This window comes from Zingiber officinale, chromosome 6B (assembly GCF_018446385.1).
Source record: "Zingiber officinale cultivar Zhangliang chromosome 6B, Zo_v1.1, whole genome shotgun sequence".
NCBI lineage: Eukaryota > Viridiplantae > Streptophyta > Magnoliopsida > Zingiberales > Zingiberaceae > Zingiber > Zingiber officinale.
Genome location: NC_055996.1, coordinates 73707203 through 73730594, shown reverse-complemented (window position 1 = coordinate 73730594; position 23392 = coordinate 73707203). Strand labels below are relative to the sequence as shown.

Sequence of the window (23392 nt, the reverse complement as noted above, 5' to 3'; positions counted from 1 at the left end):
GTGGAAAGAAAGGGAAGGGGCTAGGGTTTAGCTTTAGTCGGCTTTACCGACAGAATCTAGATTCTGTTGATAAACCTTATATTTAAAAAAATAGTTTACCAACGAAAGTATATACTTCCGTCTGTAATATCCGAAATTACCGACGAATAACAAATTTTGTCTGCACACCCGCCAGTAAATCTGTATTTTTTTGTAGTGTACATCCAGTTCTAACTTGACCATGTACTTTTGTCTTTTTGATTTTATCATCTTATGTTTGCATATTCTGTTGAACATATGTATGTCTTTCTTTAAAGCATACAAATATTTACCAGACTATTTCATTAGTTTTCTTATTTTTTAGCTATTGTTTATTCATGTGCTAAATCATGCTTCTCATGCATATTAATTATAGAAGAGAAAATTATATTTTCAGTCCTGTAACTTGCATCTTTTTCAATTTTAGTCCTGTTATGAGTTAATTTACATTCTTAGTCCTGTAACTTGTAATATTTTTCAATTTCAGTCTTTTTTCCTCCAAAATTAAAATTTTTCAACGGAAAATGTCTAGTTTATGGTTGGAATATAAAAAGCACATGGGTCATAAAAAATCAAAATCCTCAAATTCAATTTACAACTCATCATTTTCCGTTGAAAAATTTTAATTTTAGAGGAAAAAGGATTGCAATTGAAAATTATTACAAGTTACAAGACTAAAAATATAAATTGACTCATAATAAGACTAAAATTGAAAAAAAATATAAGTTACAGAACTAAAAATATAATTTTTTCATTATAGAATGAAAATATCATTTCTAGTGATACAAATTTCATCCTTAAAGAATATGTAATTGATCCTCACATAAATTTTCTTTCATTAATGTAAAAGCTTTGAATATAGGTGGGAGCACAAACAGTATAAGTTGAGCAATCATTTTCTAAGTTGTGCAATCATTTTCTTACTTGATTCTTGAAGCTAACTATAATTAAAATTTCATCCCGAATATATTATACCTGTAAATTTCTTTATTCAAGAAAGAGAAAAATTCTGCATAGATTAATATAAATTATAAAATGATTATGATAATGATACTATAAAATTTTGAGAAAAAATTTATTTAAAAATTTTATTTTATAATACTAAATACATTCGTACTGTGTTTCTAAAAACCAATACTAACATGTACTAATACTTTTACAAAACCAACACCCCAAGTCCGTTGAGACCAAAAAAAAATCTATCTTTTACCGGACGGAGTACAAAAATATTCAAATTTTCTAATCGCACACTTTTTTTACCCAAACAAAAGGTGGGCCAGACTTTTTATTCTTCTCGTACCATCATCTACTAAAACGCACTGATATGTTTATGTACATTTGGGGCTTTGTTTAGATCCGCACAAAATGAAAAGGGCAGCCACCGCAGCAAAACATGGACGCCGGTGGCGACACTGCTACGGAGGGCTAAGCTAAGAGATGCATCGGAGGGAGTGCATGGAGGCGGTGGACTCCATGGCGGGCGCGTCGAAGATGCTATGATGGCGGTCGCTCTCAAAGAGTCCGTAGTCCATGAGCGGCCGGTGCTCGAGCTCGTCGTCGTGATCCTGCACGAACTCCGGCACTTCCATCTCCCCTCGCCGGATGTACTCCCACAGGAACTCCAGCCGGCTCACGTACTTCAACTTCCCGTACAACCTGCGTTCGAAGCGCACAGAGTTTGTCATAATATATCTTTGATCATCCAAAGTTTTACACTATCAACACAAACGGCGCAATGAATCTGCTCGGCTGCGCGAGGGGAACACGTAGGGCGAAAAAGACAACGAAAGGAGATAGAAAATTTCCAGCGCATGTTAGCACTTTTGGTTTTTCTTCTTCTTCTTTATGAAAAAGTACCGTTTGCCGCTAACTTGCGACGTTGTCGCTGATGTGCGCACGGTACAGGGGAGGCAGAAAGGAAAGGGGATCGAGGGTTTTACCCTGCGCTGAAGAAGAAGCGGCCGACGGTGGCGAAGAAGAGGCGGGACTGAAGGCCCGGGTGGACGAAGTAGACGGCGGGGATCCGGTCTCGGACATCAGCTGGGAGCGCCTCGTAGACCGAACGAAGCGCCGCGACGCCAGGGTAGTTGTCGGCCCTCTGCACGCACGCGTGCATATACACCACCACGCACGGCGCCCCTCCGAGTTGCGGGAACACCGCCCTCTCCAGGAAGCTCCGCAGCGCATCCATCCCTCCTCCGGCCGCTAAATCCTTCGCTGCGACGCATCCGAATCCCGAATCACAACCCAAATCCATCGATCCGAAACAACAACACACACACGAATCAAGGATTAAACCCTAATCATCCTCACCTGGGAAGAACTTTCCGACGATGCGAAGGACCATGCGGCCCTTCTTGTCGCGGCCGCCGATCTTGAAGGCCTCCTCGAGGATCTGGTCCATCCGATCGCTGCACATCGCCTGTTCGTTGGAATGCGAGAGAGATGCAAGATTAGAATTCGGAACCGAGCGAGGAAAACGGAACGGAAAGAAGAGGCGCTTTATACCGGAGTAACGGCGGGGCATAGTCACCACGGACGACGGAGTTAATTTGGAATGAAGAATATTCGAGGGAATCTTCCCTTCCGTACCGACGTTGGAGCGGACCGAACCGACACGTGGCGACGTCCCGATCTGAACCAGATAAAACATTATTTGTTACCAAAACCTACCCGAGTGGTCCCATTGATTTTGAACGGTCAAGCGACGGGATTACGAATTCGTTGACAGATATAAATCCATTTGTCCGTTGGCCAACCACTGGTCAAAGATCGTCGCTGTCGTCCAAGAAACTGCTATTAATAACAAACTTATTCTGAGTATAGGGGTGTTTCTTTAATATCGATCGTGTTCCACCGTGTTATAAAAATAGTAATATTTAATACCCTTGAGATAATTAAAAAATAATATAATAATTAATATCAATTTCTATAATATGTAAATTTATTTAATTAATTTTAATAAAAATATATTAATTATATTAATATTGGATTGAAGCACTCGAGGCCGAGGCCCCTTTGGGCCTCTATTAGACGCCCAAATAAATTAGAGGTCCAATCGGGTTATATTATTGGTGTATAAATAAATAATATTTCATTATTTAATTTTATGTTTCCTCACCCTTTAACTTAAGCATGCATCTCGAATAAAATAACATTAAATAATAATAATTCATTTAAAATTAATGTTTTTTTCTTATCATTCTTCTCCCGTAAAAGAGAAATTTAACTTTCCACTTTTTTTTTATCCTCTATCTCATGATTCACTGACATAGTTAAAATTAGTTATCTTAATCTCTTCTTAATATGAGTAGCGCGATAGAAAGGGGGTGAATATCGCTTCTTTTTTAAATTATTTTTTTCTTTTTAAGTCAGAATCGTGCAGCGGAATAAAAAGGAGATACAATCGTTTACTTCGTTCGGAGCCTAGCTCGACTCCTACTCGAAGGCCCGCGGTGCTTGACCGCACCGATGGGCAAAGCACTAAAACCCTTCTCTCCAAACTCCTCGGAGAGGAGCAGATCGTACAAGTACAATAGAATAAGATAGTAACAAATCTACTATCTTATTAGCAATTAAGTATAAAATAAAAAACAAGTATACTGACAAATAAATCGAAGATGTAGCGTAGGTCGGTTCTTCCAAATGACGTAGCTTTGCACTGAAGATGAGTCGCTTGCAGAGTAGTAACTTGTGATCAGAAAGTACTTAATTGGCCTCTGTCTTCGAGTCTGAATTTATAGATGGACTGAGGTTCGGTCGACCGATCCCTCTGTTCGGTCGACCGAACCAGCTCCGCTCACCCACAGCTGGAGTCTGACGCTGGCTCGTAAATTCTGCATTAACTGGCCTTCAATGGTTCGGTCGACCGAACCCTTTTATCGATCAACCGAACAAGGTTTTTCCTTGTTCGCTGAAATCTGCCAAGTTCACCCTTTAATGCTGATTAATGCTGCTTGGATCGGTCGACCGATCCTCTGGTTCAGTCGACCGATCAACCCTTCTTTCCTTTGCTTGCTGATTCGGTGCTGATGAACTGGCTTGCTGAGTCACTATGGTTCGGTCGATCGATCTTCTGGTTCGGTCACGTGATCAGGCTTTTGACTGGACTGAACTCTGCTTTGCCTGATCAGAACTGATCTCTGGTCTGAGTCAATCTGGTTCGGTCGACCAAACCTCCTGTTGGGTTGACCGATCAGGCCGAATCTGCAAGACAGAGTTTAAACAATATTCCTGCAAAACAAGTGTTAGCACAGTAATATAATGCATGAGTAATATAGACAGTAGAGTTGTCTTGATCTCAACTTGAAAATCTTCCCGGTTTCTTCAGTTGGATCAGCGACCTAAGGTTGTTCCCTCTGGGAACCCGACCTCACTGTCGCTCCTCCAGTTTGTTTACCTCAACCTACCTGCCAAACTTTGATCCTCCAGATCTAGTTTGGACTTTTCACTCAGCCTTGATCGGCTCCCCAGGACTTTTCTCTTGATCTTCAGTCATCCAGACTTCTCGATCATACCGCCAAACATTGGGTCCCCTTGACCTGCTTGGACTTGCACCTAGGTTCCACGATTTGCTAAGACTTTTCTGCCTAGCCTCCAGCTAGGACTTTCTCGGTTGAGTAAACATCCTGCACACTCAGTCAACTTGTTAGATCATAACAAGACTTAACTTGAACCTTTGACAACATCAAAACTCAAGTTTGATTCTGGTGCAGTTTGCACCAACAGTCTCCCCCTTTTTGATGTTTGGCAACCAAGGTTCAAAGTTAAGTTTAAAAATATGCAACAGGTAAATAAACAAGCATACAAATATGCAACAAGTAAATAAGCAAGCAATTTAAATTCTTATTTCTCCCCCTGAAATAAACCTCTTCCCCTGAATACACTATCTCTCCCCCTTTGACACACATCAAAAATAGGGGAAGACAAAACAAACAAAAATTCAGAAAACTAAATGTTAGAATAAAAAGAAAACTCTTAGTAAAAATAACCATTCAAAAATTTACTAAGGTAAAAAGTCTAATGAAAAAAATTTACTAAGTTATAAATTTTGAAAAAGATTAATTGAAAAATATTTTTTAAGGAAAAACAATTTTACTAAAGTGTTTTGTAAGTATATCTACTAAGTTAAATATATAATTTTAAACAATTTTGAAATTACACTATAAAAATTTTTTGAAAAAGATGTTGAAGAAAACAATTTAGAAAATTAAATTTACTAAATTGAGAAAATTTGTAAAAAAAAAACTAATAAAGTATAAAAATAATTTTTGTAAAGATAACTCCCCCTAAAAATGATATTTATCCTAAAAGTCCAAGCATGGATAATAAAACTAAGGAAAAGAGATCCTTATGATGAAATGTCCAACCCTTGTACAATGCTAACTACCATAGGATAGTAGCCATAGACTCAGGTTGGTCAATTTGAGCATTTATAACTAGCAAGGTTTTACTTACTAGTCAACTCAAATTGATCAATGTTTGTTATTTAAAGCCCAGATTTATAGCGATGCACTGACATAAGCATCTGAAATCTAGGGCTAGGACATAAGCATCTCACCCATTCTAAGTTATCAAACAAGGGATCCTACTGTGCTTGTGAGATGCTGGCTCCTAGAACTATAGGATCATGCAATTCTACGGTAAGACCTAGGCTATTCTAGAAAATAAATTTAAAGAATTTTGAAAACAAAAACTTTGAAATGGGGATTTTTACAAAAATAAATTTTAAAAATAGACTAGATAGTAATTTTCATAATCAAAGAACCTATTCTACAAAATTTATCAAAAACTACTAAAGACTGAAAAAAGAAACACTGAAGATTAAACATAGTCATAATTCAAGGTAAGTAATAGATACAATAAGTCACAAAAGATAAATCCTTAAATCACTCATCCTCAGCCTCATTATCTCTCAGATAATCAAAAATCTTCTGCTGCTCCTTCTGTAATGCATCAGTACGTTCTATCATCTCATGACGAATATCAGCAACTTGTCCCTGAAGAGAGTTGTACTGATCATCCATTTTTGTTTCTAATGAGTCAAAGCAATTGAAAATATCATCTCGCAGACGGGTAAAGAAGTCACTAGTTGGAGGAGGAGGAGGAGCATATGAACTGCTTTGAGGAAAATCGAAGAAGGGTGTCATGGCAAATCCCGGATCAATGACCACAGGAGGAGGCGCAGTAACAGGAATCGGATCATCCTCATCAATAGGATTGTCAACAACCGGTGGGATGTAGTGTGGATGTGTTCGTTTGTACACAAGGCCTTCGGCGCTTGTCTTAATCCCAGCCAAGGATAATTGCCTAACCCCGACAAGATCAAAGTCAGACAACTCAATCAACTCGCCTCGATGAACTCCTACTCCGAGATTGGCAATATAAGCAGTGAGAACATGACACTGAATCATATGAACCTTAATTGAAGTACTGTACCCTGAATAGTAAATGATAGATCTGAATACCTAGTAGCCTAGGTCAAAGTCTAGTCTGTGTTTAAGGGCGTACATCAGAAAAAGATGAACTGGACGCAAAACGCCCTGATCTCCAGATGATAAAGGATAAACACAAGACACAACCATCTTATAAAAAGCGTTATCTCTTGGACTAAGAGGTACAGTTGACATTTTTTTAGGACGAGGTCCCTCAAAGAAGTCAGCATACATGAGGTCTAAAGTCAGATGAGAAAAAGGAGCAGGTAATGGATCAGGAAGAGACTTACTAAAAAAGATACGGTTAACTGACGGTCAGATCCGTAGAAATCGAAGAAACATGTCAAGATCAAACAACATGTCTCGAGTAGCAACTCTAGTCCTAAAATGATGGGGATCAAGTTCGTACAAGTTGTGGTAAATTTCCGAACAGAGAATAGGATTGTATGCATGTCTACAAAAGATGACGCTATCAAGTTGATAGTGTTGATTGATCTCTATGACCTCAGGACAAAAGGTTTGATAGAATTGGAGATCCAAACAACGAGTACCGATAACCTTAAATTTTTTATTAGGAAAGGATAGACGCAATTCTTCGGTAGAAAACCTAGGATCTTGGCTAGGATTAAGAGAGCTAGCCTCTCTTTGTGCAATAGCTCTACTTTTCTCACTATAAAAAATAAATAAAATGCAATAAGTAACTTGTGCAAAAATATTAGAAGGAATAGAATAAAAGGAAGTTACGGAGGCATTTTCGGATGGGAAGAGGCTGGAATCGGCGAATAGTATAGGAGATAGAAGAGTAGAAGAATGGATTTGGATGAGTTGTGAGGGTTGCTAGCTTCTGCTTATATAGAAGATGATCGGTCGACCGATCAAGGGTTCGGTCGACTGATCCCTTAAATCTCTCGTCCTTTTGACTGATGAGCAGACGTTCGGTCGACCGATAAAACGGTTCGGTCTACCGGAACTTTAATTTTGGCACGGATACAGGGAAGGTGAAGGGTAGTTGAACAGATGAGAGTTATGTTTTCGGTCGACCAATAAAATAGTCCGGTCGACTGAATAATTGAACATTCGTCATGTGGCATATTAAAAGAGTTCGGTTCGGTCGACCGAACCAATTGTTCAGTTGACGGATCTTTAATAATTAATAAATTTTAATTAAGTTTAAAATAATTTTAATTAATTTTTTAAGTTTAAAAGAATTTTAATTAAGTTTAAAATAATTTTAAGTTTAAAATAATTTTAATTAATTTTAAAATAATTTTAATTAAGTTTAATTAAGTTTAAAATAATTTTAATTAATTTTAATTAAGTTTAAAATAATTTTAATTAATTTTAATTAAGTTTAAAATAATTTTTAAGTAAGTTTAAAATAATTTTAATTAAGTTTAAAATAATTTTTAAGTAAGTTTAAAATAATTTTAATTAAGTTTAAAATAATTTTAATTAATTTTAATTAAGTTTAAAATAATTTTAATTAATTTTAATTAAGTTTAAAATAATTTTGAAGTAAGTTTAAAATAATTTTAATTAAGTTTAAAATAATTTTTAAGTAAGTTTAAAATAATTTTAATTAAGTTTAAAATAATTTTAATTAAGTTTAAAATAATTTTAATTAAGTTTAAAATAATTTTAATTAAGTTTAATTAATTTTAATTAAGTTTAAAATAATTTTTAAGTAAGTTTAAAATAATTTTAATTAAGTTTAAAATAATTTTAATTAATTTTAATTAAGTTTAAAATAATTTTAATTAATTTTAATTAAGTTTAAAATAATTTTTAAGTAAGTTTTAATTAAGTTTAAAATAATTTTTAAGTAAGTTTACAATAATTTTAATTAAGTTTAAAATAATTTTAATTAAGTTTAAAATAATTTTTAAGTAAGTTTTAATTAGGTTTAAAATAATTTTTAAGTAAGTTTAAAATAAGTTTAATTAAGTTTAAAATAATTTTAATTAAGTTTAAAATAATTTTTTAAAATAATTTGGTTTGAATTAGATTAGATTTGAATTTAGTTACGTTTGAATTGAATTAGTTTGAATTAGATTAAAATTAATTTAGTTCAAATTAGAATTAATTTTATTGAAAGAGGTTATTGAACCCATGTTAGATTCAAACTTAGCTTTGGGTTAATCAAGCAGGCGTCCTAAGGATAAGTTTCAGTTCAGTGGCGAGGCATATGGCCTACTTGAATATCATTAGACCACTTGCTTAAGACTTTTCAAACTGTTCATGCCCAAAAAACTTAATACTAAATTTTGGTCTAACTAGTCCATGTTTGACTGGGGTAGCTTCGGTCAGATCCACTAAGTCTAGTGCACCAGGTAGAATTTCATATTCAACCTAGATATGCCTTCGATAGAGTTTCCTTGACGTACTATCATCTCAATCCATTCCGGTGCTATGTTATAGGGTTTGGTAAACCTTTTTCATCTAACCGTTCTAATAATCCTAATCCTAAGTATTGAGTTTGGTTTAATTAAGTTGATTGGATTATTTTTCTAGTTGCTCCCCTTGAGTCATAGCTTAGATAAGGTCTATCTAAGTAATGAATTTGACTCTTAGGGACCAAGTAGTGGTTTGGTTTGATTGGTTTGGTTAAGTGTTTTGTTTGAACCCATGCTTGGACTTGACTTCTAACATTTTGACTAATTAGAGACATGTATGATTTGTTCGTTTTGTTCGGTTTATAGTCAAGCCCCGATTTGTTGTACACAGCTCGTTGCGATCCAAGTACTATATTTAGACACTTGGATCCCATTTTGAACCTTTCAAAAGTTTTCTTGAGTCGCTCGACTTGACTTTTCAAATCGGAATTTTCTTTCTCGAGTTTTTCAACTTGAGTCGAAGTTCCGACTTGAACTTGGTTAGTCGAGTCACTCAAGCTAACTTGTTGCTTAAGGTGGTCTATTTCCTTAAGTAACAAGTTATTTTGTTTTTCCGATTTTGCTATTTTTTTAAACAAACATTTAACTACTTTAAGTAAATTTGACTTTGAATAAATCGTTACCATATTCGGATCTTTCGATCCGGGGCTTCTCTCAGAATCGAGGTCGATCTCGGACTCATATTCTTCGTCGGACTCAGATTCGGAATCTTCGTTCCTTGCCATAAATGCAAGGTGACTCGAGTGCTTCGTTTGCTCCATGTCGGATTCGTCGGAAGAGGTTTCGTCCCAAGTCGCTTGAAGTGTCTTCTTCCATCTTGTCGATTTGGGTCGTTCTTCTTTCTGATTTGGGCATTCATTTTTGAAATGCCCCTTTTTGTTGCATCCATAACAAATCATTTCTAATTTGTTTTGGATCTGGTTCGGTGGAATCGTTTTGGTATTTCTTCTGAGCTTTTTCTTAGTCAACAATCTTCGGACCATGTTGACTAGTTCTTCTTTGTTTGTTGAATCTGAGTCTGACTCGCTTTCAGACTCGATCTTCGTTTTTTATTTTGTCTCTTTGCTTGAACCTGCATACAAAGCAACTCCTTTCTCGACATGGCTCATGTTAGATTGCTCGTGTAATTCTAACTCGCAAAACAATTCGTCTAACTTAAGAAATGAAAGATCTTTGGAAACTTTGTATGCATCTACAATTGATGCCCACAAAGCATTCCTCGAAAAGGCGTTCAGAGCGTACCTTATCGTGTCACAATTTTCGAGTTCATGTCCGATCAGGTGAAGACCGTTGAGGATGTCCTTCAGTAGGGCGTGTAGTTGCGAGGCCGTCTCTCCAGGAAACATTTTTATATTAAGTAAATTATTTAAAAGAAGATCTCGTTTGTTTACCTTTGAGTCGTCGGTTCTTTCGTGTAATTTGATTAGTGAGTCCCACAAGTCTTTGGCGTTGTCGTAGGGACCAACTCGGTTCAATTCCTCCATTGTGAGTCCACACTGAATGGTGTTGATCGCCTTGTAATTTAGTTGTGCCTTTTTGACCATTTGTGGAGTCCATTCTTCCGGTTCTAGAGTTGTTCCGTCCTTCGTTGGAGGAGTATAACCTTTCAAGATTGTGAACCAGAGCTCGATGTCAGACTTCAGGAAACACTCCATCATATTCTTCCAGTAGCTAAAGTTTTCTCCTTTGAATAGTGGAGGTCGGACCGTGTTATAGCCTTCTTGATATGAATTCGACATCCTTGCAAAGCACAGATTAAAAAAAATATTTCCAAGACTTTTGTCTTGGGATTAGTAGTGCTTGAAAAAAAATAGAGATAATAAAAAATATTAAAGAAATTTGAAGAAAAGAAAAAATTTTAAAGATGCTTAGAAAATCGGTTAAGAAATTTCAGAGCTAAACCTGGCTCTGATATCAATTGATATGATCGAGTAGCGCGATAGAGGGGGGGTGAATATCGCTTCTTTTTAAAACTATTCTTTTCTTTTTAAGTCAGAATCGTGCAGCGGAATAAAAAGGAGACACAATCGTTTACTTCGTTCGGAGCCTAGCTCGACTCCTACTCGAAGGTCCACGGTCCTTGACCGCACCGATGGGCAAAGCACTAAAACCCTTCTCTCCGAACTCCTCGGAGAGAAGCATATCGTACAAGTACAATAGAATAAGATAGTAACAAATCTACTATCTTATTAGCAATTAAGTATAAAACAAAAAACAAGTATACCGACAAATAAATCGAAGATGTAGCGTAGGTCGGTTCTTCCAAATGACGTAGCTTTGCACTGAAGATGAGTCGCTTGCAGAGTAGTAACTTGTGATCAGAAAGTACTTAATTGGCCTCTGTCTTCGAGTCTGAATTTATAGGTGGACTGAGGTTCGGTCGACCGATCCCTCTGTTCGGTCGACCGAACCAGCTCCGCTCACCCACAGCTGGAGTCTGACGCTGGCTCGTAAATTCTGCATTAACTGGCCTTCAATGGTTCGGTCGAGCAAACCCTTTTATCGGTCGACCGAACAAGGTTTTTCCTTGTTCGCTGAAATCTGCCAAGATCACCCTTTAATGTTGATTAATGCTGATTGGATCGGTCGACCGATCCTCTTGTTCGGTCGACCGATCAGCCCTTCTTTCCTTTGCTTGCTGATTCGGTGCTGATGAACTGGCTTGCTGAGTCACTATGGTTCGGTCGACCGATCTTCTGGTTCGGTCGACCGATCAGGCTTTTGACTGGACTGAACTCTGCTTTGCCTGATCTGAACTGATCTCTAGTCTGAGTCAAGCTGGTTCGGTCGACCAAACCTCCTGTTCGATCGACCGATCAGGCCGAATCTGCAAAACAGAGTTTAAACAATATTCCTGCAAAATAAGTGTTAGCACAATAATATAATGCATGAGTAATATAGACAGTAGAGCTGTCTTGATCTCAACTTGGAAACCTTCCCGGTTTCTTCAGTTGGATCAGCGACCTAAGGTTGTTCCCTCTGGGAACCCGACCTCACTGTCGCTTCTCCAGTTTGCTTACCTCAACCTACCTGCCAAACTTTGATCCTCCAGATCCAGTTTGGACTTTTCACTCAGCCTTGATCGGCTCCCCAGGACTTTTCTCTTGATCTTTAGTCATCCAGACTTCTCGATCATACCGCCAAACATTGGTCCCCTTGACCTGCTTGGACTTGCACCTAGGTTCCACGATCTGCTAAGACTTTTCTGCCTAGTCTCCAGCTAGGACTTTCTTGGTTGAGTAAACATTCTGCACACTCAGTCAACTTGTTAGATCATAACAAGACTTAACTTGAACCTTTGACAACATCAAAATTCAGGTTTGGTTCTGGTGCAGTTTACACCAACACTTCTTGTATGTGCTATTGTTATTGGACGAATTTTTCCATGATTTACCCACCTTCCAAATAATAAGGGACCACCCTAAGAGGTCATCGAGATAACGATTTCATTTTTAGAGCCTATAATTCGGATTGATGTTTCCATCCATAGGAACCTAACAAAACCGCCATTTTAATCACGAGCAAGTTAGTTCACCTCCGAACTAATGTCCCTCTAACTTTAGTTGGGCAGACCCTAATTCAAGCTAATCAATATCCATATCGGCTCCCATTCCCATTCACACATCCCAATCGTGACCTAAACCACTTCCATTTTTCACTAAATGGTCCCATATCGCACCAGCATCCACATGCTCTCTTCGCATGACTATATCTATCTATATATTAAAAAAAAATGGTTAGGATGACAACTAGACAGTTTAAATATAAAATTATGACAAAAAATAAACAAATAACGTGGTAAATATGATCATGATAACATCATTACACTAACAATTATGTTAACTTTATTTTCTCATATATATATATATAATATATTCCAATCTGGCGGGGCAATTTGTTTGGTTTAGTTTTTGTGTGGTGGAGGTGGATCCCAGGGGTGGGTCCAGCGCCTCGCTGTCATTGAGCTCTATTTTGTTGGATTCTTATGGCTCCTCTGTCCCTGTTTTGTTTCTTTCGTCTGTTAGTTTTTTTTTTTTTTGTTTTTCCTTTCTCTCCCTCTTCTTTTCTTCCCCTCCCCCGGATGCCTCGTCCAAATCCAGCCGATCCATCCACGACCCGAAGCTGCCTGCCTCCTCCTTCCCCATCGCTCATCCATTCCTCGATTCCCCTCTCCTCCTTCCCTGATTCCTCTCCTGCAATCCCTCGCGTCGCCTCGCTTTGCAGCTTTCTTTTGAGCTCCATCCACCGTTCGTTCCTTCGCGGCTTTTGAGATCTGAGGGAGGCACCGAGTGTGGTGGTTCTTCGTCGACGCCACTTCGTCTCTGACGACGCGAGGTCGGCTCTTGATACGTAGGAGTTCGCGTTTTGGAGGGATTTATGCGTGAATCCGATCGCGGAGGCAGAGTTTCCGATCTGGTGGAGTTTAGCAGATTTTTGTTGTCTTCTTGTGCTTTATGATTGCGGAGAAGGGGGATTCATTGGATAGTTATTTAGCTAACGAGACGGCGTAGGCAATCTGTGAGATGACATGAAGGATGATAGAGAGGTTGATGAATTTCCTCAAGGCCTGCTTCGGGCCGCCCTCGAGCCGCTACGTTAACTCATCTGCCGACTCCTCCGGGCGGCAAGATAGGCTGCTTTGGTACAAGGATGCAGGGCGGCATGTGGGCGGGGAGTTCTCCATGGCCATCGTCCAGGCTAATAACCTAATTGAAGACCAGAGCCAGATTGAATCAGGTTCGCTGAGCTTGGACGACTGCGGTCCTTTCGGAACCTTCGTGGGCATCTATGATGGACATGGTGGTCCTGAAACTTCCCAGTACATAAACGATCATCTTTTCCATCATCTCAAGAGTAAGGTTCTGAATCTGGAAGCTATAAACTTTCTTGCCTCTCTTCCTTGGTTTATCTTGGTCGTTAATCCGCATTGTTAATCTTACTGTTTAAATATTTTCTAGTTCAGTATTTTAGTAATTAAAGGTCTTTGTACGGTATATTGCACATCTTGCAATTTGTATTTCACTCGAGTTACCTTTTTCCTTGATTCATCATTTATTCAATCTGCAGACATGATTTGTGATAATTAGGATACTGTTTGGCTCATTTCAGTAATCTCTGCCATTTTGTCTCCTATGTTGCTATATAATCATTTGTAATTTTTTGGCCAATGGATTTATTATGCTCATGTAATTACTCCAATTAATTACTCTTTCTGTATATTTCTTATAAGCTAGTGTAGAGCATTCTGCATTTGTGGATGATTCAAATGTGTTAAATAGCTAATTCTTTACACCAACAGTCATCAGAGAAATGCATGTCATCTTATATTCCACATGATGTTTCGTAGGATTTACATCAGAGGAACATACAATGTCAGCTGATACAATACGAAAGGCATTCCAAGCTACAGAAGAAGGCTTTTTGTCTCTTGTCACTAGACAATGGCCTGTGAAACCTCAGATCGCAGCCGTTGGCTCTTGCTGTTTGGTTGGTGTAATCACTGGAGGAATATTGTATGTTGCAAATCTTGGTGACTCCCGTGCTGTTTTAGGCAGACTTATGAGTACCACTGGAGAAGTTCTAGCACTCCAGTTATCAGAAGAGCACAATGCAGCAATTGAGTCAGTTAGACAAGAATTGCAGTCCTTGCATCCTGATGACCCACAGATTGTCGTTCTAAGGCACAATGTTTGGCGTGTCAAAGGAATCATACAGGCAAGTGGTTTCATTAGTTGCATCTTGCAATATGCCAAAGAGGCAAATTTTGCTGTTAACTTCGCATTTGGAACCACCTTTAGGAGCACTTAGCACCCCAATTGGTAGCACTAATCAAGCCAAAACTTAATTAGTGGGTTCAGTCACTATTTCTGAAAATCTAAAATTTGATTTTTCTTGTTCTTTTAGTTTTACATCAGCCCCATGACTATTCTTTTGGCATATTACTCATACTCCAACAAGATAGAATGATTATTCTAAAAGTTTTTAAAGAAAATATTATGATCACAGACGAAGTAGTCTATGCATTAAAATAGTGGTTGTAGCGAAACAAGTGAAAAAAGAAGAAAAAGAAAGTAGCATGATGTGTTTTTACAAATAATAACAAATTCATGTTTGTATTAATACAATAAACCATCACAAGAGTGTATATTATACAGTGTGCATGTACAATCTTGGGAGTTGGTTATGTTATCCTCAATTTCTCAGCCTTTATGATCTTGCTTGCAGATCTCTAGATCTATTGGAGATGTCTACCTTAAGAAAACAGAGTTTAACCGCGAGCCCTTATTTTCAAAGTTCCGCCTTAAAGAGCCATTTGCTAGACCAATTCTAGGTTCTGAGCCATCAATTCTTGTACAAACATTGCAGCTGGAAGATCAGTTTGTTATATTTGCCTCAGATGGTCTTTGGGAGCATCTAAGCAATCAGGAGGCAGTTGATATTGTTCAAAAGAATCCTCACAATGTATGTTTCTTATCATAAAGTATCATGTATTTCTCAGTCAATCGCCATTTAAGACTTCTACATTCAGAAATAAATTGAGTTCCTCATAATTTAAAATGAATCACTGCTCGTTCTATATTGTGTTTGGAAAATTTTTTAAATGGCCATGTTCTATTTTTCATGTTAATGTGTTGACTACCTTCTTTCATGTGTATACTTACAATAGTTGTGAGCATCCAGTGCTTATCTTTCAGAAATATATAATGTTCTTCATTTGTTTAAGAGGAATAATAAAATATTCTATTGCTTTAGTACATTCTCCTACAATCTTCCTGCATTTCTACTTGGACCACTAGAACTTCACGCTTTTTCCTGAAACGGATTGATAGCTGCAGCTAGGTAGTTCCCACATTTCCTTTTACTTTGGATAATATATGCTCCAGATTCAACACTTCATTCCATAATCCATAGTACACTACCATATTGTATTGTGCAAGAGAAATGTCTCTAGGTTCATCCAAATGAATAACAGTTATTTTGCGGCTGGATCCTGGTGAAACATGTTAATGATGCATTTGGTTCATAGTGCGAACTAGAATCAAACAAAATATTTTTATATGGGGATGCTTTATCAATGTGAAAATTATTCCTTCTCTATTCTTTACAATATTCTGATGAACCATTATAAGAATAATTATTACATATTTCTGTCATTCCGTGAACCAAACTAAAGATGACTTATTCTTATTCTATTGCTTTTTTGTTCCGTTTGCTATATTTCATTCTGTGGTATAATTTTTTGTGAGTTTTGTGTGCTCCCTGATTTATAACTTATAGTCGCAGAAGTAGTTATGGAGTTAATTATTAACTTTGTTACATGTCATCAATACTTGCAGGGAAGTGCTCGAAGGCTTGTTAAAGCTGCACTACTTGAAGCAGCAAAGAAAAGAGAGATGAGGTACTCGGATCTGAAGAAGATTGATAAAGGTGTTCGCCGACATTTCCATGATGACATTACCGTCATCATCGTGTTCCTTGATTCTAACCTCATTAGCATGGCCAGCTCTAACAGAGGTCCGAGCTTGTCACTAAGAGGTGGTACGACACTGCCTCCATCTTCTTCTTCTTCTTCGACTTATGGAAATGGCGGGTTCTAATTCGTTTAACTGAAGGCAGGCTGAGTGAGCCATATTTTATGTTCTAAAGTAAAGTGGGGTGGTCTCAATTTTGTTTGCAATCAACTACTCTCCTGCTAACAATGTCATGCTCATTAGGAGATGATATTCTTTTTATTTTCTGCACAGAAGAGAAGTCACTGAGAATAATGTAGGAACCAGTAGCACGTTTCACTTTTTGATTTATTTTTTTTTAACGTTATTTGTTTTCTCGCGGAGTGCTTGATCACGTAGGTTGCAGGAAAAACAAGATGTACCCTCTCAAGTTAAGTTTTTTTTTTTTTATAGTCCTTGTCGGACCATTTCAATTAAGATGTTCATCAAGCATTGAAGAATTTTCAACCAATAGAAAAAATGGCAGAAAAAGAGTTTGCTCACCAATAATCACCGCAGGAGCAACTTCCATCCTCGAAGCGATGATACCGGTTCGTATCTCTCACAAGGATCTCCCTGCCCTCGAACTTGGAAATGAACTTCATCGCAGCATGGCAGTCTCCACAGATGCGAAGATTCTTGATCACCCGAAGCGGAGTCCCCGCGGGAGTGCTTATAAGTCCCAGAGCCACCGCCAACTTCTCACTGTGGCCACACAGAATGTGCTCTTTGTCCTGCTCCTCGACGTCTTGCAACACGAAGTTGGTGCTCGGGAGGTAACCCAGTCTCTTCATCTCTTCGCTGAGCTTCTCCAACTTCTCGGTGATTCGGCTCATCTGGGAATGAGACTTGTGGCCAGCCAACAACATATGAACCTTGTTCCGTATTTCGATCCAACTGCATCCTGGGTTCTTCTTCACGCCCATGGTCTTCATCGTATCCCTCACCCTGTCCACTTCATCCAGCATACCTTTTGCAGCGTAGATGTTCGACAGCAGCACGTAGTTTCCGGCATTCGCCGGCTCCAACTCGAACAGTTTGTCTGCTGCAGTCTCTGCCAGAGTGACATTGTTATGAACTCTACAGGCACTGAGCAATGCTCCCCACACACAGCCATCAGGCTCGACGTGCATCTTTCTTATCAGTTCGTAAGCCTCGTCCAACCTCCCCGCGCGGCCGAGAAGGCTCACCATGCACGCGTAATGCTCGACGCTGGCTGTGATCCCATAATCTCTCTGCATCTCGTAGAAGTACCGCTCTCCGTCCTCTGTTAGTCCAGCTTGGCTACAGGCAGAGAGCACGCAGACGAAGGTGACGGAGTCTGGCTTGTGCCGGTTTCGCTTCATGGAGAGGAGCAGCTCAATCGCATCCTTCGCCTTCCCGTGCATCGCGTACCCTCCGACGATCGCGTTCCAGGAGACGATGTTCCTTGATGGCATTGCGTCGAACACGACCCGAGCGTCGGCGATTCGGCCGCATTTGGCATACATGTCCACCAAGGAACTACCCACGTACACATCCGCCAGGATGCCCTTTCGAAGAGAGAAGCAGTGAGCAGATTTGCCCTGCAACAAGGCGGCGACATTTCCACAAGCAGGTAGCAGGCAAGGGATGGTCACTGCGTTCGGTTCCACCCCTGCACTCTGCATCCGTCTGAAGAGCTGTAGAGCATCCATGTCCTTCCCGTTCTGTGAGCAACAAGCCACAATTGACGTCCAAGACACTACATTTAGTTTGATGCCTTGTGCTTGGAACTCGGCAAACGCCTTCAAGGCGTCGTCGACGCGGCCATTCCTCGAGAGCCCGGCGAGCAGAGCATTGCAGGAACCGACGTCCGGCGCGGTCACCGTGTCAAACACTCGGATCATCTCGTCGGCGCAACCGCATTTGCCATACATGTCGAGGAGAGCGCTCACCACGGAGCTGTTGGTTTCCAACCTCGTCTTGATTACGTATCCATGAATCTGGCAACCCATCGTGAGATCCTCCACGTCGCTGGCAGCTGACAGGGTGCTTGAAACGGAGACCTCGTCCAGTTCAAAGCCCTCGGAGTGCATCCTCCGCAGCAAAGGCAGAGTCTCGTGAGGCCGCCCACAGCGCTTCAACCCCACAATCAATCCGTTGAATGTGATCAAGTTCGGTTCGACGCCGGAACTCCGCATCCTGTCGAGCATCTGGAAAGCCTCCCCTGTGCGACCGTGCGTCGCGCAGCCAGCGATCATGGAGCTCCAAACGACGACACACTTCTCGGGCATTTCGTCGAACACCTGGTACGCGTCGGCCACTGCGGCACACTTGAGATACATGTCGACGAGAGCAGAGGCGACGAAGCGGTCAGAGGAGACCTCTCCTACCAGGGAAAGAGCGTGGATCTGCCGACCAATGGGGAGGGAAGGGAGTGCGGCGCAGGCCTTGAGAGCGGCGGGGAGGACGAAGGGATCGGGAGGGAGGCGAAGAGAGAGCATGCAGGGAAGAAGAGATAACGCAGCAGAGAAGAGGTGCGAGCGGACGAGGACGGAGATAACGCCGGAGAAGGCGAAGGGGTCAGGACGAGTAACGGACCGTGAGAGGAATTCCACATCGGCTACGCAGCGATGGCCGGCGTAGAAAGCGAGGAGCTTGGAGGTGTGGCGGGCGTCTCCGGGGACGAGGCCGCACTTGAGGAGACCGGCGTGAGCCTGCCGCGTCGGCGACAGCGAAGGAAGCGAGCGTTGGAACAGGGACTCGACTGCTGTTAACATGCACGACGAAATGCCTTTGTGAGACAAACTACTAGAAACCATGACCATCGATCGCCTGCAACTTTTATTGCTATCATCAACAGTTGTCAAACCATTCGCTAGAATTCCCCCAAAAAGTAACACCAGAACCAAAAGAGAGTATGGATCCCAATTCACAGACCTCGGTTCCACTCTTCTTCCATATCTTCTCGGCCAGTGTATGTAGGCCCAACCACAGACCAGATCAGATCCGATCCAGGCCTGTAACTGGGTCAACGGATCGGATACCCATTGATCCAGTTCTGGATCGGAAATCATAATCATCGGGCATACGTATACAGTTCCAATCCAAAATAACTGCTGGTTCAGTCCGCTAGTTCAAAGTTTCTGTTTTTTTCCTTTTGAATGTTGGAACTGCCGACCATTGGAACTGAGGTTCTAGCCGTCAAGAATAAATGGGAGGGTTTTTTTTTTTTGTTATTTCAATAGTTGAGATCATTGAAATTTTTTTTTTATCAATGACTACGATTTCGTGTTCATTATTCTCCAAATTCTATAAATAGAAAAGTTTATTTCAATTTTTTCACACTCATTTTCTCAACTCTCGTTCTCAATTCCTCAATCTAAACACATTTTCCACTTTCACTTTCAAGTTTCCAACTACAATGGAATGACGTCGAGGAAGTTCATCATCTCAATCTCAGAGGAATAAGTGAATCTAAATCAGAGCCGTACCTATTTTTGACGGGGCCCGAAGCGAAAATAAAAAGTGACCCTTTTGTTGATAAATAATTGTAATGTTTAGTTTGCAAATAATAAATACACAAAACACACAAATAAACCAAAAATAATGTATTACATCAATAAAAAGTTAATAAATATTCAAATAATGACATAAACATTACTCGTCTAGCTATTTTAGAGGTAAAAATATTTATTAAATCTGCATAATCTAATTGCCGGACTATTTCTTTCTCAATCGATAACATTGCTAGTCCATTTAGTCTATCCTGTGATGATCCTGTCCGAATCGCCGAACCAAAGGACGCTGGGCATGCGGCGCGCTCCCAGTCGATGGCGTAGGCCTCCGAAGCTCCGGCGAACCTGCACAGAAGTCAGGCCGGGAAGGGGTTCCCGGCGGCGACCCTCCGACGCTCAAGTCAGACAAGCAAACAGTGGAAAAGAGTGGCTCCAGAGATGTTTTGCGCGTACCTCCGGCGAAGCCTGCGGCTCTTTATATAGAGTGGTGAAAGAGCTTCTACACGCCCATCGAGGCGTGTACGTGTCCGTAGCCCATACCTCGGTATGTGTTTGTCAGAAAGCTTACCTGACGCCATACTGCAACAGTCCCATCGCGCCTTTGATGGGACAACAGGACACCCCGTTGTCAGACTAGGAGTATGGCTTAGCCATACGACTTGACGGCTGTCAGCAGCTATTCCTGTCACTATTTACCCACCGCCGGCCAGGACATCCGCCCGGCCGGCTAGACGAAGAGCGCCGTCCGGACGGCCCTAATCCCCTGCGCCGGCCGGGCGGCGCGCCCATTACGTCCTACCTTCTCTTAGGCCTTCCGCTCGACCATTGTTTACTATTTCATTGAGCGTCGGAACCCCGATCCCTGTCAGGGCGCCTTTTACTATCAGATGTTTACTGGTAGACCGATCGGCCTGAACTTTTCTCATGAGTCCGGTCAGCTCACCCTTCTTCGACAGACCACCTGGCCTTTTGACCTCCACGTGGCGTTGACCCCTCGTTAGGGGTCCCGGGCTCTTACCACCGGATCACTTGCCTTCCCCTCGAGTCTAGTCGAAGGAGGAGAAGTCCGACTGACTGGACTGCCGATCTGACTGAGCAATGCTCACTGCATTAGGCCGCTCGGCCAGGCATAGGTATACTCATCCGTTCGGCGGTATCTTGTCCGTGCCTTGTGTTCTCTTGGAATCCATGTCCGATGCTCTCCCCTACTACCCATCACGTGCGCTGCGCACAGTAAGGGGAGCTCCTTAAATGCGACCAGTATCCTGCTGACACGTGGCGATCGTGCGTTTGTCAGCGTATGGCGGTGGCGTCACTTCCGATGGGACAGCCGCCGTTTGAAATGAACGGTTGGATGATGACCTCGTTATCGACGACCTGGATCGGACGGCGTAAATTGATCGCGGCCACCCTTATAAAGCTCCCGATCCCAGCTCTTCGCCGCATTTCGACCTTATCGTCTCCAGCCATCCCTCTGCTCCTTTTTTCCGGCGACCTTGCATTTCAGCTCTCCGACGACTCTACAGCCTCCTTCGATCGTCTTCTTAGCCCGTAAGGATTCCTTTTCCTTGCCGCCCCTCCTTTTTTCTCTCTATTAGCTATTTCTTTCATCATCCCGCATTCTTTCCCTGTTTTTACTTCTCCCTCCTTCCATCGCGCATCCATCCCTAGCCTTATACCATGACCAACACCTCACAGCCGACCGGCGGTGCTCCGGGTCTTTGGTATTCGACCATAGAAAGCCGGTTCGACGAGGAGGACGCCTTGCGCCTCACTCGAACCTATGACCTGCCGACCGACCACCAAATAGTGTTAGCCACACCGGCCGATCGGCCTGACGAACCGCCGCCCGGCACCGTTCTATTCTTCCGAGACCAATTTTTGGTCGGACTACGTTTCCCACCCCACAAGTTCTTCTTACAAATTTGCAATTATTTTCGCATTCCAATCGACCAGGTAGTCCCCAACTCCATTAGGCTGTTGAGCGGAGTGATAGTCCTTTTTAAACTGAACAACATCCCCCTCGAGCCTAAGATTTTTCACTACTTTTTTTATCCCAAGCAAGCCGAGTGTGGTACCTTTATTTTCCAGTCTAGGATAGGTTTCGTCCTCTTTGACAATATGCCGAGCTCTAACAAACATTGGAAGGAGCACTTTTTCTATGTGCGTTTTCCCGAGCGGCCAACTTTTCGTACCAAGTGGCAGACGGCGATACCGGCGCAACCGGAGCTCGGCAAATTCAGAGGTGATGCGGCCTACCTTCATGCGGCCGAGCGGTTGGTGGGTCAGCGCTATCACATTGACAAGCTACTCCTCCCAGGAGTAATGTATATATTCGGCCTGTCTTCCACCATAGCCGATCTGCCCTGCAGCATGAGTAAGTGATTCTCGTCCCTCCTTTTTCTTTTGTTCTAATTGATTTAATCTTTGTTTCTGCAGCTGAAGTTATGTGGCGTGCTAAGGCGACCGAGAAGCTCAAATTGAAAGCCGCTCAGATTGAGGCGGTGAAGAACAAGGAGGTCGCCGAGCGGGGCCTTGATCCAGCCGATCCGACCGGCGAATCAGGTGAGGGAACTCAGGATGCCCCTGAAGCCTTAGCCGCTGCTACTTCTCACGACGAGGCAGCGGGCGGCACTGAACTTTTTAACCAAGCTAAGGTAGAGGGTCGTTCGGCCGATGATGTTCCGTTAGTCACTCGGAAGCGCCGACGACCGGAATCTACCTCTGCCTCTGCCTCAACTCCACTTGATGAGCCACAGCCCGAGCGGGGCGCGGATGCTCCGATGTTGTCCGGGACGGTCTCCCTAGAGAGTACCCCGACCCCACATGGCTCTCCGAGGGCAAGCTCTGAGGTGCCGCCGTCCAGCCCTTCAAGAACTCTGCGCCGTATCAGGCGTTTGGGTGAGCTTCCTTCCTCGTCCACCGGTGGGCCATCCGGTAAGGCCGCTGCTTCTCAGAGCGAGCCGAGCGGCCAGAATCTAATTAAAACCGTTCTGCGCCTTCCTTCGGAGGCGTACATGGCTGCTGCTGATCGGCCAATGGTCCCTGAGCAGCAAATCACCTTGACGGGCCCTCTTGCCCAAGCTTGGGTGGATGCTCGGCGTCGAATAGCCATGCTGACTCCCGGGCAGCTCCGCGACAGCAATCTACAACAGGCCATCGGGGTATGCTCTTTTTCTTTGTTTGCGTATTTGCATTATGTTTTTAACCTGTTCACACTTGCTAGCAGAACTGGGTGGAGCAGATCGCCATTAGCGATCGGTTGGCCGAGCTGGAGGATGAGTTGAAAAAACTCAAGGCCGCGGGGGACAGCCAACAGTCGACGGCCGCTCTGGAGAAGGCCAAAAAATTACTGGAAGCCGAACGGAAACGGGCCTCCGAGCTGGCGAGCAAGGTCGTTCGGCTTGAAGCGATGGTCAAACAACGAGATAAGGAGATCAAGACGGCGACCACTCGGAAGCGCCAGGCCATTGATGACATGGACCGTATGAAGGTGGAGATCAGAGGGCTGGAGCAACGCATCAAGGATCTGGATGCTCTTCTGGCCACCGAGAAGGAGAGCCACTCAGCCGATCTTC

At 41.9% G+C, this 23392-nt stretch overlaps 3 protein-coding genes across 3 annotated transcripts; 1 reads left to right on the top strand and 2 right to left on the bottom strand.

Annotated features, from left to right (window-relative positions):
• Positions 1-1203: 1203 nt before the first annotated feature.
• LOC121992707 (protein GDAP2 homolog) lies at positions 1204-2560 on the bottom strand. Its single transcript, XM_042547236.1, has 3 exons — positions 2332-2560; positions 1959-2235; positions 1204-1674 (listed from the first exon to the last, which is right to left on the bottom strand). The coding sequence occupies exons 1-3, from the start codon at positions 2543-2545 to the stop codon at positions 1449-1451; spliced, it is 717 nt and encodes a 238-aa protein (XP_042403170.1). The 5' UTR covers positions 2546-2560; the 3' UTR covers positions 1204-1448.
• A 10304-nt stretch (positions 2561-12864) lies between these two features.
• LOC121992706 (probable protein phosphatase 2C 60) lies at positions 12865-16647 on the top strand. The gene is made up of 4 exons (XM_042547235.1): positions 12865-13699; positions 14193-14560; positions 15071-15307; positions 16183-16647. The coding sequence occupies exons 1-4, from the start codon at positions 13381-13383 to the stop codon at positions 16441-16443; spliced, it is 1185 nt and encodes a 394-aa protein (XP_042403169.1). The 5' UTR covers positions 12865-13380; the 3' UTR covers positions 16444-16647.
• A 49-nt stretch (positions 16648-16696) lies between these two features.
• On the bottom strand, positions 16697-19239 carry LOC121992704 (pentatricopeptide repeat-containing protein At1g20230-like). Its single transcript, XM_042547234.1, has one exon. It carries the CDS (start codon positions 19122-19124, stop codon positions 16836-16838), a length of 2289 nt encoding a protein of 762 aa, XP_042403168.1. The 5' UTR covers positions 19125-19239; the 3' UTR covers positions 16697-16835.
• Positions 19240-23392: the final 4153 nt, after the last annotated feature.